The sequence below is a fragment of the Octodon degus genome, unplaced genomic scaffold, assembly GCF_000260255.1.
Source record: "Octodon degus isolate 3935 unplaced genomic scaffold, OctDeg1.0 scaffold00028, whole genome shotgun sequence".
NCBI classification, from domain to species: domain Eukaryota; kingdom Metazoa; phylum Chordata; class Mammalia; order Rodentia; family Octodontidae; genus Octodon; species Octodon degus.
The window spans coordinates 10,022,142-10,037,293 of record NW_004524604.1 but is presented as its reverse complement, the minus strand read 5'-3'; the positions used below and the strand labels follow the sequence as shown (position 1 = coordinate 10,037,293).

Here is a 15,152-nt window from a genome sequence, read left to right as displayed (position 1 = left end):
GTAGCTTTTGGGTCTGATAAGGTCAGTGAAATCCCCTCAGGATTTATCCTGAGATCCTGTACCTCAGATTGTAGATCCTTTGTCAGTGTCAGGCATGTGGATGAGTCATGGCCAGTGCTTGGCCAACGTGCTCTCTGCGAAAGCCTGAGAGAATGTTTTCTCTCCATGTGACTCTCTTTAGGCACACTCTACATCATCGATCACTTTCTTCTTTGGCCCCATAATCTCCTTGATCAGAAAATTTGGGACACTACCGAGGTACATGACATTACAGTACAAGTTCTTTTATGTCCTGAGTCTTAATTGATCTTGGAAGGCTAGGGCCAAAATGTTGGCTTTCCTTGTGGCCCTCCTCTTTCTCTAATTTTGGTTGCAAACTTAGGTTGTTAACCCTCCAGAAGAGAAGCTTACTGTTTTTTTGTTTTTTTGTTTTTTTTTTTAAGAACCAGGGATTGAACTCAAGCCCTTGTGCTTGCCAGGGAAGCACTTATTCCACTGAGCCATCTCCCCGGCCCCTAGAGAAGCTTACTGTTATTACCATACAGGTCCACTGTTTTTGAATGATCACATGAAAATATTTCATGCTTAGTACTTAATGCAACCACATTTTCATTTACTGAACTCTTGGAAAGATGCATATTAACTTTAGTTCTAAGACAGTATTTTGCCAACCAATTTGCAGACATTTAATTATTAACACAAACATGTTTCTCTCTCACAGAGAACACACTAGAAAGCACAGTAAATTTGGTGGAAAAACTAGTTCTCCTAATGACTCTGCTTTCATGCTACAAGACAGATAAGTTGATTTTTACCAGTGTTTCCATGTAATTAAAAAAAGAACAATCCTATAGAAGCTATTCTTTAAGTCACTTTGACAACTAAATAAGATGAATTTATAATACAAATGATAAATTTCAACAGTATGAACATGACAGGGCAGGAAATGCCATAATGTGCTTTTTAATGACTTGAAATACATACTCTTAACAAAAATGCTCTTTCTGAGAGCATTTTTCTTTGCTTTTACCACATTCCAAATTTATATATCTCTATTTTTGCTAAAGCAGTTATGCCTAACACAACTGTAGAAAAGGACCTTTAAATCTTTCTTAATGAAAGGCTTCAGTCTTTCCTCACCAAGGCTGGCTTTACATTGGACTCACCTTTACAGTGATTCTCATCCCAAGGGTACGCACAGTTTTGAATGCCATTGCAGACTAAGGAGTTATTGATGCACATGTTGCTATGGCAGAAGAAAGTGCTGCCTGTGCAGGGAGCTAGAGGAAAACAGAAGACTATGTTGCTGAGAACGGAGACTTACTGATTACAAACTCATCATGATTCATTTTACATTTAAGAATTTGACTTTACAAAGTAATTTCCTACCTCAAAGGCCTTCCCATAAACACACTCTGCACTACACAAATAATAAGGCAAATGTCAAAATCCTCTGATGTTGTCTCATGCAAACTTTTTCTAACACTGGGCACCAAAGAGTCACTTTCAGTAAAGTGACACTATAAATGTACTTCCCGTAATTTTTATGGAATTGCTCCATAGTGTGGCAAAGTTTTGCAGAATTTTAAAAGACAGAATTGGCAAGGATAAAGAAACACAAGAGCCCTCCATATGTCGCTGATGGGAATGTAGAATGTTGCAGATGCTGCAAAAACCTGGTGGAAACTCAAAGAGTTCAATGTACATAAGTATCTTATGATTCAGCAATTCTACTTTTAGGTATATATTCAAAAGTAGAAAAGTAGCATTGCAAACTGATATGGTACTTGAATACCAGTGTTCATGGCAGCATTACTCGTACTGGAACAACCCAAACATCCATCAACAGATAAACAAGATGTGCCATATGTAATATAATAGAATATTACTCATAAAGAGAAATGAAGTTCTATATATGACAAAATGGATGAAGTTTCAAAACTATACAAAGTGAAATAAGCTAAAATTTCTTAGCATAATTATTGTAGGATTATATATTGTATGATATAATTGTTTCTTAGCATACCTATGATACACCTGCTTTATAAGAGACCTAGAAGAAGAAAATTCCTAGGGACAGAAAGTAGAACAAGGGTTACAGAAATTGGAGGAAAAAGGGATGGAAACAATACTGAAGGGGAAAAGAAGTTCCATTTTGGGGTGATGAAAGCTCGGGAGATGGAGGCAAAACCACACTGATGCCCTCACTGTCATTGACCTGGGTTCTTCAACACAGTCACTTTCATGTTTATGAACATTTTACCACAGTGACAAAGGGGGAAATCCACTTTTTTTAATTTCAAAAGTTTTTTAAAAAGATCATAAAATTATATAGAATACACAGAATGCCATTTAATATTTTTTACAAGTTATTTGCTCAGCTCACAGTATCTCCTGCCTTCAGGCTGATTACCTATTCATCTTTCCTTTTTTCTTTTCTTTTATTGAGAAACAAATATCAATGAGACAGTTTCAAAACTGATTAATAGGACAGTTTCAATAATTAATACATTGTACATTGTTATCTTCTTAGTAGTTATCTGTAGTACAAGATGCAGACAAGATATCCTGTCCAAACACTATGAGTACAAATCTTTCTTCTCACTGAATTAAGCTAAAGTAGCTGTATATCTATCCTAACTATTCTGCATATGAAGATACAAAATGGTCCTTCCTTTGTATTACCTTTTTTTGTTTAGTCCTGTCAGAAATGGGTATTCCATTGGCATCTAAATACTATAGGTGCATGAATTCAGCAAAACAATCCAACACAGTCTAGCAATCCACAATTGTAGTGGGTTATCCACAGAAGTTGTTGACTTGAGCCTTTCACACCTCAGCATATTAATATGGCTTTACTTTCTATACCTCATTTTTATACTTTTCTGCTGGATGGTTAAGACCAAGATAAAGCAAGACCTTTGCAACAAGAATTGTAGCTTTTGGATCTGATAAGGTCAGTCAAATCCCCTCAGGATTTTTTGTGAGATCCTGTACCTCAGATTGTAGATCTTTTGTCAGTGTCAGCCATATGGATGACTCACAGCCATTGCTTGGCCAATGTGCTTCCCGTGAAAGGCTGAGAGAATGTTTTCTCTCCATGTGACTCTCCTTAGGCACACTCTACATCATCGATCACTATCCTCTGGACCCCATAATGTTCTTGATCAGAAAATTTGGGACATGACTGAGTTATATGATGCTACCGTATAAGTTCTCCTATGTCCTGAGTCTTCACTGACCTTGAAAGGCTATGGTCAAATTGTTGGCTGTTTTTGCCAACAATTTCTCTATTTCTATTTCTCTAATTTTTGGTCTACACCTTAGGTTGTTAACCCTTACCTACTCATCTTGCTCTTTAAAAAAAATCCCTATTTCTTCTCTGTGGTTAATCCCAAATGTTTCTTTCATTCTTTATACTCTTCTATTTGACAGTTCCTATATATGTAAATATTTGTTATAATGGATTATGACTAAATATGCTTATTTGTTTGAAATAAAGCTCTATACCTCAGAGTATAGAGCTTGTTGATATATATATCAACAAAATGGATTTCCCGCCTAAAAGATTCTTCTTCTTTTTTTAAAAAAATGTCTGTGTTGGCATTTATATTTATTTATTTACTTTTTATTTGCAGTGCAGGGGATTGAACTCAGGACCCTGAGCTTGCCAGTCAGGTGCTTATTCTACCGAGCTATCTCTCCCCCGCCTAGATTCTTCTTTTGTTATTCATGAAATATGTGATTTATCAAGGAAGGACAAGTGAATATTGTTCTGTATTATACTGACAAACTCAAGTATTTCTTTTTTAAATTTACAGGGTCTCATTACGTAGCTTGGGACTTGTAGTGATCCTCCTGTCTCAGCCTCCCCAGCACTAGGATTACAGGTATGCACCACCACACCTGGTTTTGGGGCTACAAGGCATACCCAGGGTTCTGGTGTCAGCACAGCATGCAGTACCTGGGATCAAACTCAGGTCCTTTCGCTTGCCAGGCAGGTACACAGACTGCTCAGCTATCTTCCCAGCCCCAAAGTCAATTTTTTTTTAAAGTTTCTTTCCACTATGAAAGAAATATCTAACAATTTACTGAATAATACATGTTTTTCCCCTAAATAAGATCTTTTTCTTTAAAAACATAGAATGAACCTCAGTAAAATTATAGATATGAGTTTGGCTGCTTTCCCTTTAAAGAGAAGGCTATCTTTGGGTGCAGATGCAGGAATTTTGTAATACATGGCCATGGTATCTTTGTGCTTATATTGTTGGTAATAAAACCAGTATTTTGTTCACTTGCCATACTTCCTTTGTCTTTTTTTTCCAAGTACCTTTATCTGTAGGCTAGAAAAACAGGTATTTATTGGGTCTGCAAAACACCCCAAATGTAGTCTGACAAACCAGGTTAATAAAGAATATATGAAACTGCCTGGTCATCAGGATGCAAACATTCCCTTAAGGTAGCAGCCCCTCTCACAGAGAACCTTTTAGAGATGGATGCTCAGCTGCAACCCAAACCAACTTCTTTAATACCACAAAGTGATAGTACCACAGTTAAATCTGAATACTGAGGTTTTAGTTTAGAAAAACAACTCATACACTAATATCTTTTGTCTTTAAAGAAAAACATAGTAGTGGAGTTTTTAATGATACAAACAGCTTTTTATTATTATTTTATTTTATTTTATTTTGCACAACTCAGGCCCTTGTGCTTGCCAGGGAAGTGCTTATTCTACTGAGCCATCTCATGGCCCCTAAACAGCTTTTTATTGAAAGGTAAAATTTGCATTTGGTGTAATCTGCACAATTACTGTGAATGCATGCTGAAAATTTCTCGAACCTTGGCTGGGGTGATGGCATGTGTGTCACTGCCCTATAAGGTGCTATTCTTTCAAGCTCCATCACAGCAGATTAATGATCTCTGTTTAGTAAGTATGAACTAGGATTTTACAACCTTTCTCCCTCCCCACTGTAAGTCAATATGAGTCTAGGTACAAAATTTTTTAATCTACATATAACAAAGTCACAGTCTTCACACTAGAATTCTAAACTTACCTGATGAGTATGTAATCCCTACAGTTTAACTATAATTCATAGATGACTTTCATGACTGCAGTCTAATATCACTAAGCGCTAAGGACTGAGTAACTCTGAGAACAGTGATGTACTAGCAGAAAGTGGAAAGATATTTAATATGTTAAGATATTTATTTTCACTGGGCTTCAGTTTCCTCTTATAAAATGAATGGAATGGAAACTGGCTATGGTGGTCAGTAATCCAGTACTGAGGAGGCTGAGGCACGAGGATAGCTATGATTTCAGGCCAGCCTGGACTACACACATAATACATTCAAGGCTAGCCTGAACTTCACAGCAAGACTTTGTCTTTAAAAAAAAGGTAGGGGTTTGGGGGTGAAATGGAGTGTAACTCAGACTTCTGGTTATAAGACTTGGTGAGATGATGAAATTAGTGGACTTGGTTTTCATGTTACTTTTGTCCTTAACCTAGATATGGAGATATCTAATAAGACTGCAGACTGTTAACTTGACCAAATGGTATCACTTAAGTTAAAGTACTATTTCAGGATTCTTAGAAAATGCTTGTTGATTCCAAAGCTCTTCTTAAGGACAATAGCTATTAACTCACCATATTGAGAATAGGACAGCCAGTAAAGATGTATAGTGGTATTTTATTTACATTTAGTAAAATTTGCCAGTGCACATACCTACTTCAGTTGTGTTGTAAATAGCACAAAACTATATTTTACCAATGACTGTACCTTAAAATACAAACAAATGACCCATGAGAAATAGCATTTTTGAGCTCTTCATTTCTACTCATTGCAGTTTTCTTATATTTATATACCATGCCGTAATTCTATTATATACAATGCATTATTATATTCTAGTTCTACCAATTTTATCTAGTTCATATTGTGGGTGAAGATAAGTCATTTTCAAGACAAGCTGAGTGAGGTTATAAATAGTACTGTAGTTCCATGGTATTCTTATCTTCTCAGAAAATTGCATGACCATACTTTGATGGCTTTTTATGCCTTAAAAGGGATCCTAAAAGACAGGTTCTCTGCTCCATGCTGCTCACTGATTGAACACAGAGAAAAATACCCTTGGTTTGTATTATAGACTCTTTGCAATTTCTCTCCAGAGTATTTAAAGAAGTTGTAAAATAGCATTGATATTGTCAATTTTTGTTTTGCACAAATGTGACCTACTTATAATTACAAATACATTAAGTTTTATGGCTTTTCACTGACCAGCACAGATGTTTAAGATAAGAATTAAGGTATCAGTTATTGATATAGAATGCCAATGAACTACTTCAGAATTAAAATTAAAAACCATAATAAAATGAACAAATTCTCTGTATCTATAAGTAAGGATAAATAACAAAAATCATGCCTTTTATGAAACTTTTTCTGCTTATCACTCAAGGTCTCTACCTTTCCCTTTAGCTATGGCCAGGTCAAGGAAAAGAGGACACATGAACGCTTTTGCCCACTTCACCTTTGATGAGTGTGACAATGGTGCTGACAGTGGCTGTGTCCGTCAACTAAGCCTGCAGGGGAGCTGTAGGCAATGTCACTGGAAATCACATTATGGATTTAGTGTAACAAAAATATCTCCTGCTGCCTTCACAGTTCTACTCCTAGAAATTATTTTCCTAAAACCATATCCTTTCTTAAAGAGGGAGGTATATATTAGTAGTCAGTGCCTGGGAGGAAGTTAAACATATCCTGATTGCTATGCTACATTATCTATTCAAGCAAAGTTGCACTATTTTAGTCATATTTACCCACAGTGGGTAAGTATGAAGTGAATTCCTCATGCAGAGTTAGCCCAATTATATAAACCCTCCTTCAATACTGTTTTCATGGATGGATTCGTAACAATCACAAATCATTAACAGCTTAGAGAAGAAGAAAAGTAGTTCAACAATTTGAATCAATTATATGCATCTAAAAATTTGCTGTCTTGAGCTATGGGATGTGCTTATCAAATGGAGATTTTCAAACTTTATTTTAAAAAATAAAGTTTTGTGAAGTACCTTATTTTGGTCACTCTCTTTTAAAGGGACAGTTTTCTTCTTGTCCTTGGATAATAAAGCTAATTTTGGGATACAGAGCTATATTTACTACAGACTTTGTCTCAGTTACTTAAAATTAAGGAAGAAAAGGTTTATTTAGCTCACAGTTTTTGGAGGTTTCAGTCCATACCCAGCTGGCTCCAAGGCAGAGTAGCACATGGCAGAGGGAGGCAGTTCATGGTGGCAGAAAACAGCAAAGAGCAAAGGGAGAAGCAGTGGCTGAGGCAGCTAGCAAGCTTCTTTCCCTTCCTCATATTGCCTTCAAGCTATCTTCCCAGGGTGGGTGCAGCACTTACACCTATAATCCCAGAAGCACTCAGACCCATAATCCCAGAATTGGATAATGAGTTAATCACAACCTCTAGAAGTCTGACCCATGACTGCATGCAGCTTTGGGGACAGAAGGGAGGAACAATTAGACACAAACCATAACAGGCTTACACTTCAGCTTTACATTTAATTAATGTAAGAATACCACTTAAATGAGATGTTATCATTAATGAATGTGGATAAAATACCATAATTAAACCACATTAGAAAATAATGACTCTGGTAAGAAATATACTAGCTTTGCAGAAAATACAATGTGATCTAAACTTGTGAGCAGGTAGCCACATGTAATCCCAGCATTCTGGAGGCTGCAGCAGGAGGGTTGAAAGTTTGTACCTAGACTGAGCAATTTAGTAAGATCCTTCTCAAAAACCAAACCAAACCAAACTAAACTAAACCAAACCAAACCAAACCAAACCAACCAACCAACCAACAAACAAAAAAACCCACAGAGAGCAAATTGGTCAGGCAATGGCCGTGACTCATCCACATGGCTGACACAAGGATCTACAAACTGCGGTACAGGGCTTCAGGGTAAATCTTGAGGGGATCTGACTGACCTTGTCAGATACAAAAGTTACATTTCTTATTATATAGGTCTTGCTTTATCTTGGTCTTAACCATAAAGCAGAAAGTATAAAAACGAGGTATAAAAAGTAAAGCCATATTAATATGTTGAGCTGTAAAAGGCTCAAGTCAACAACTTCTGACATTGCCAGTCCTACGCATAACCCACTACTATTATGGACTACTGGACTATATTGGATTATTTGGCTGAATTCACACACCTACAATATTTAAATGGCAATGGAATACCCATCTCTGACAAAACTAAACAAAAAAAGGGGATACAAAGGAAGGACCATTTTGTATCTGTATATACAAAAATAGGATAAATATAGAGCTACTTTCTCTTGATTCAATGAGAAGAAAGATTTGTACTAATAGTGTTTGGACAGGATATCATGTCTGTATCTTGTACTAGGAAAAACTACTACAAAGACAACAACATGCAACATATTAATTATTGAAACTGTCCTACTAATTGGTTTTGAAACTGTCTCATTGCTATTTGTTTCTCAATAAAATTAATAAAAAAAGAGAAGATAGAGCTCACTGCGAAGACCTGGGTTCCATCCCCTGTACCTCATAAGAAATGTTCTAAAAGCAAGAAAACGATAAATTTATATCACTAACATGGTTTACTTAAACTAATCCACTTGTGCAGAAAAGAGATGCTAAAGCAGGCTGCTATGTTTTGGAGGTTTAGTTACAAGGCTGGCCCTTAGTATTTTGAACCTGGCTTTACTCCGATATGTTTGTGCCTACAGTTTGTAAAAACAATGTCACTTATACCCAAATACCTGCTTTCCTTTTGGCAGTCAGAAATTTTGGTACATGCAACACAGAGGGTACATATATAACCAGATCCCCCTGAGCCCCTTTGGGTACTGAGTCCTAATGGGTTTCTCTGTTTAAAAATATTGCATTACATGCTACTGACTTTTTAAAAAATCATTTATTTATTTATTTATTTGGTACAGGGTTTCACTATGTAGCTCTGACTCATAGTGAACCTCCTGACTCAGCCTCCCCAGCGCTGGGATTATAGGTGTGTACCACCACACCTGGTTTCAGTGGCTGGCTCTGTGAGTCCGGGGTTCCAGGGTGGGTGTGGCATGTGGTACCAAGGATTGAATCTGGGTCCCTGTGCTTGCCAGGCAGGTGCTTAGACTACCGAGCTATCTCCCTAGTCCACTGACTTTTTAAAAAAAGGTACTGAGGGGCTGGCTAGATAGCTTGGTGGACTAAAGCACCTGCATAGGCAGGTACAGGCACTGGGGTTTAATTCCCAGCTTGCCATGCTGGCTGGCCCTGCCCCTGGGGTTTGCTGAGATAGCAACTGAGACTGGCCAAGGTGGCATGTGCTAGTAATCCCAGCACTTGGGAGGCTGAAAACAGGAGAATCATTACTAATCTGATCTGTGTAGTGAGACCCTGTAGATCCTGTACTAAACAGTAAAAAAAAAAAAAAAAAAAAAAAAAAAAGTACTGGGGACTAAACTCAGGACTTCACCACTTAGCTACATCCCCAGCCTTGAAACAATGTTCAAAATTGTCTCATTTTAACATATAATTAACAAAACCTATGTTTATAGTGAGAATTTTTCATTGTTTGGTGTCTGGGATCTGTTCTAATAATCACAGCACATGCCCCTTTAGGCTGCCCACACATGTGGCTGGAGGACAGCACTCTCAACAGGCACCCATGTCAGGAGAAAATGAACTTAGTGGCAAAGTAAGATGAAAAGATTTTCTTGCCAATTATGTCTTCATGTAATTCATTGATGTGCACTTTTTAAAAGAGTGAAATATCCTCTGTATATTTATTTTATAATTTAAAAAGTTCTCAAATTAAAAATTTCATAAACAGCAAATACCACAGCTGAGCTCCTGACATTCCCAACTAACTGAGGTATTTACTACGTCCAAGACAACTGAACACTTCCATTCTTGTCTGTTTACTTTTCATTTTCAAAGTCAATCTGACTCAAAATCATAGGTGTCTCTGACTCATTCTCAGCCTCCGTTCCTGATTAGTTACCAACTCTTGATTCTTGCTCTGTAACTCTTCATCCTGGCACCACTCTTGTGCAGGCCCTCATGGGTCCCACCTTGACCATGCCCCTTACCTTGCCTCCAGCCCTGTCTAAAGTGTAGCACTTATTATGCCAGACTGCAGATGCCTATAAGTCTAACTTTAGCCTTTAATGTCCTTCATACTGTAGCTTAATCCACTTTGCCTGCCTCATTTCTCCCTTCTTTCTCTAACACTATTTCTTGTGGTCCAAATTAGCTTCACTTCAACGCCTAGTCCATTTTACTACTTCAGTTGAGAATAACCTCAATTAATGTTTACCTTCTAAAATTTCTACTTTTAAGGGTAAATTCAAAGGACTACACTCAAGGACCACTTGCTGTGAAACTGACTCTGCTTGCTGGTCTCGAACTGTGAATGATCCTTCTGCTTCAGCCTCCTGAGTGCTGGGACTATAGGTGTTTGCCACCACACCTGGCTGCCTGCTAGAAGTAATTGGTTTACTTCACAGAAAAGCCCTTTCACTTATGCTTCCAATTCTCTTTGTCACAGTGAATCCTATGCTGTCATCATTTGATGTCACCTCATAGAAGTGACTAAGGGACTTTTTCATCTACTTTTTTCCTTTAATTTTAAAGAGAAAGAAAGATAATGAAACAGTTTTGAAACAGATTAGTTCCAGTTACAATAGTCAATACAGTGGGTATTTTTGTCTTTGTAGTAGTTAAAGTATAAGATATAGGCGTGATATCTTGTGTAAACAACACTAGCACAAAGTATTTTTTTTTAAGAAACTAAGAGAAGCTACCCATAGAACTATCTTATCTACCTTGTGTCATTTACTTTCCTAACCTCACAGCATCAAGAAGAATATCTTGTCTGATATACATTAAATGAATGAAGGGAAGGTACATAGAAAAGCTGGGAAGTTTATATGCTCCCACTGGCTTGACCCACTGGTGGTCCATGCATGACTGTCCCATTGGGTGGCATGGGACTGTCCTATCATGTAGTACAAGCTGCCCAATGGCAGAGTCATGCATGTACAGTTATGCTGCTAACGTGTTAACTGGCTTCATAACCCAACTGACTATCTGGCAACTTAAAAGTCCTTTAGCATTACAGATATGAGTTCAGTTGTAAAACAGTGTATATATGGTTACAAACAGCCATGACTTTAGTTCAGAAACCATGGAATAATCACCTCTCTTAAAATTAACATAGAATAACTTAATTTTCAGATGTCTCAAGAAAATATGTGGTAATATCTCACTATTTGTACTTACAAATTTTTTTTTCTTTACGGTACTAGGAATCAAACTCAGGACCTTGCACTTGCCAGGCAGATGCTTATGCACTGAGCTATATCCCCAGCACAAACTTTGAATGTTCACAAGGCATATAGCTTATCATTACACCATATCCATCAGTTAGGATATAATATATGTGATGCAAACATACACAACTATGTCTGGGCAGTCTGAATGTGTCTTAAGTGATAATTTTGTTCATATAGGAGATGAAATAGGAAAGGGACCACAGAGCCTTGTCCAAATTGTGAATTAAAGATTCATTTAAAAACAATTGAAAAAAAAAGACAGATTTTTTTTTTTTTTAAATTATATTTATTTGTGTGTGTGTGTGGCCAGCTCAGCCCACCAGGGGGCGGGGCTGGCTGGTATGTGGTGCTGGGGATTGAACTGCGGTCCCTGTGCTTTGCTAAGCTTGTTCCAAGTAGGTGCTTTAGACCACTGAGCCATCTCACCAGCCCAGACAGAATTTTTTTGAGAGAAGATTCCTAACAAAGATAATGTAACATGATTTATACTCATGATAAACAAAATAACCAAAATAAACATTAGGAAGTATTGACACATCACTCAGATTTTTAGGAGATAGTAAAGGCAAAGAAATACAAGAAAGCCAAGTTTTCTGGTAAAGATTTATTTATCTGAATTATCCGAGAACTAAAGGAAGAATGCTAAACTCCATCCTCCAAGTTTCTTTGTGTGTATGTGTGGTGCACGTATGTGTCTGGGACTGAACCCAATGTCTCTATGGAGCTATATCTCTCACCCAATGTTCTCTACTTTTAAGCTCGATAAACTATACATGAATGTCTGTACAGCATCTTTTATTATTAAAAAGTTCCTATGTACTGGCCAAATGGTAAAGACAACTTCTAAAAATGAAAGCAATTCATAAAAAGACTTATTTTCTATAGTAGCCACAAGGATCATATCTATAAAAAAGGACATCAATTTTTTTTTTTTTTTTTTTTGCAACTGGGGATTGAACTCAGATCCTTGAGTTTGCCAGTCAAGCGCTTATCCTACTGAGCCATCTCCCCGGCCCAAAATTTTTTATTACAAAAAAGAAATCAGTAATAAGATGAAGGGCAACAAAGCTACAAAACACACAGTATAAATAACAAAATAGAAGAATTCCTTTCTTGCTAATTACTTATAACTTAGAGAAATTAAACTCTCTAAGCAAAAAGAAGAGACTGACAAAATAGATTTAAGAAACACGATACAATTATATGCTACCCACAAGTCAATCTTTTGACCTAAAACTTTAGAAAAAAAATCTCAGCACTCAGGAGGCAGAGGCAGGAGGATTGCTGTGGGCTTGAGGCCAGCCTGGGCTACAAAGTGAGTTCAAGGCCAGCCTAAACTGCATAGTAAAATCCTGGCTCAAACAGACAAAAAGAAAAACAAAAACAACAAAAAAAGTAGAAAAAATTAAAAGTCACAGTATGGAAAAAGATTTTATGTAAATAGTTACTACAACAGTTGACACAATTCCCAGACAAAAATAGACTAAGTCAAAACTTAGAAGTGACAAAGAAGGTACATGATAGATTTATAGAAGGGCTAATTCACCAAGATATATAAGTGTAAACATATCTGGACTAAACATCAGAAGCCCAAAATATATGAAGCAAACACAGGCAGAAACAAAGGGACAAATACTTCTACAAATGCAGATGCTCACGATCCACATTCAACAACACATAGAACAACCAGACAGTAGACCAACAAAGAAATAAAGGACTCAAACTAAGCTACAAACCAATTGGACTACTAGACCTAATAACAATGGAATAAACATTTTTCTTAGGACAAATAGAATAGTCTCCAAAATAGACTATTTGTTCAGCTACAAAATAAGTCTTAATGAAAATTAAACAAGCTTTAATGCGAATGAAAAGACTGAAATCATACATTTCTTTCAATTACGGTGGAATTGAAATTAGCTATCAGAGGCTGGGGAGATGGCTCAGTGGAATAAGCACTTCCCTGGCAAGCGCAAGGGCCTGAGTTCAATCCCCGGTTCCACAAAAAACAAAACAAAACAAAAACCCTCTATTGAGCTACCTCCCTGGCCCCCTAAACTTTAGGGCTGAGGATATAGCTCAACCAAACAGTGCTTGCCTGGCAAGCATGAGGTTGAGAGTTCAATTCCCTATACCAAAAAAGAAACTAGCTATCAGTACTGAAGAAAATCCACAAAACAGACCAATTTGTAGAAAATTAAACTATACACTATTTATGTACTTTTCAAATTGTGATTTCAAAGAAGCAATCATGAGAAAAAGTATAAAATACTTTGAGACATAACATGCAGTACTTGAAGGGAAAGTAGTAGCTATAAATGCCTACCTTTGGGAGAGAAAAAAAGGAGCTGAGAGTGGTAACACCACCTATAATCCCAACACTCAGGAGGTTGAGTCAGGAGTCTGAACCCTGTCACGGCAGCTTAGTGAGGCCTGTCTCAAAATAACATGATGCTGGGGATGTAGTTCAATGTGAAGGCTCTGGGTACAATTCCTAGTACCACAAAAAAGGGGAAAAAAAAATGTAGAAGGAAGACCTAGGATCAATAACAATTTGTACTCTAAGGAATTAGAAAAAGGGGCTGGGGAAATGGCTCAGTAGAATAAGCGCTTGCCTGGCAAACGCAAGGGTCTGAGTTCAATCCCCGGTTCCGTAAAAAAAAAAAAAGCCTACATTTCCTTTGGCTGGGGAGATGGTTCAGTGGAATACGTGCTTCCCTGGCAAGCACAAGGGCCTGAGTTCAATCCCTGGTTCTGTAAAACAAAACAAAACAAAAAAAAAAGAAAGAGGAACTAGAAAAAGATCAAACCGAATCTGAAAGTACAAGTCATGAAGACTTGAAAAGATAAAGAGAATATAAAAATGAATGAAAAAATAAAAAAGAGAACAATTTCAAAGGTTGGGTCTTTGAAAAGATTAAAAAAACTAAAACAAGAAAAGAGATTCAAGTTGTTCAAAGTCAGAAATCCCAGTGAGGACATTACTATGGATGCATAAAAAGAGCTCTAAGAGAAAGAAGACAAACTATTAACCTAGATCAGTGGTGGAAAACCTATAGCATATGTGCCACAGTGGGTGGTTTGTTGTCACTGAAAGCTCTAAGAGGTTCACCATTACTGAAGGAAAGGGACAAATTCTTAGGAATATACAATCTACCAAAACTACATCATACATAAATATAATAATAATTATTTTTTGTATTTTAGGGAAGCGCCTACAGGGTGTGCAGGGTCTCACTACTAGATTGGACTCAATGATCTGCCTGTTTACAGCCTTCCAAGAGCTGGAATTACATGTACACGCCACCATGCCCAGTTTCTTTTTTTTTAATCTTTTTTAAAAAAATTAATTTTATTTATTTATTTATTTATTTATTTTGTGTGTGTGGTTAGCTCAGCACACCTGGGGGCAGGGGGTTGGCATGTGGTGCTGGGGGATTGAACCGCAGTCCGTGTGCTTTGCTAAGCTTGTTTGTTTGTTTTTTTTTTTTTTAAAGTAGGTGCTTTAGACCACTGAGCCATCTCACCAGCCCACCATGCCCAATTTCAATTGCCATCTCAGGGTGCCCCAGGGATGGGGCTAGCACAGCAGGCCCAGGGATCAAATCCCTGGCCCCTGCGCCTGCTTGCAGGTGCTTTAATCCACTGAACTATTTGGCTGATCCTCATATCATAAATATATTAACAGACTTATAACTAGCAAGCAGGTTTGAGAATTTTTTTTTTTTTTTTTTGTGGAACCGGGGATTGAACTCAGGCCCTTGTGCTTGCCAGGGGAAGT

General features: G+C 37.3%; 1 protein-coding gene across 3 annotated transcripts in view; it reads right to left on the bottom strand.

The window, feature by feature from the left end:
- Neto2 (neuropilin and tolloid like 2) overlaps positions 1-15,152 on the bottom strand; it is a 71,498-nt gene that overhangs the window by 4,578 nt on the left and 51,768 nt on the right. For all 3 annotated transcript variants that reach the window (XM_023713059.1, XM_023713060.1, XM_004629194.2), the window contains one exon: positions 1,167-1,280. In XM_023713059.1, coding sequence (XP_023568827.1) covers positions 1,167-1,280 — 114 coding nt within the window. The remainder of the gene's footprint in view (positions 1-1,166; positions 1,281-15,152) is intronic.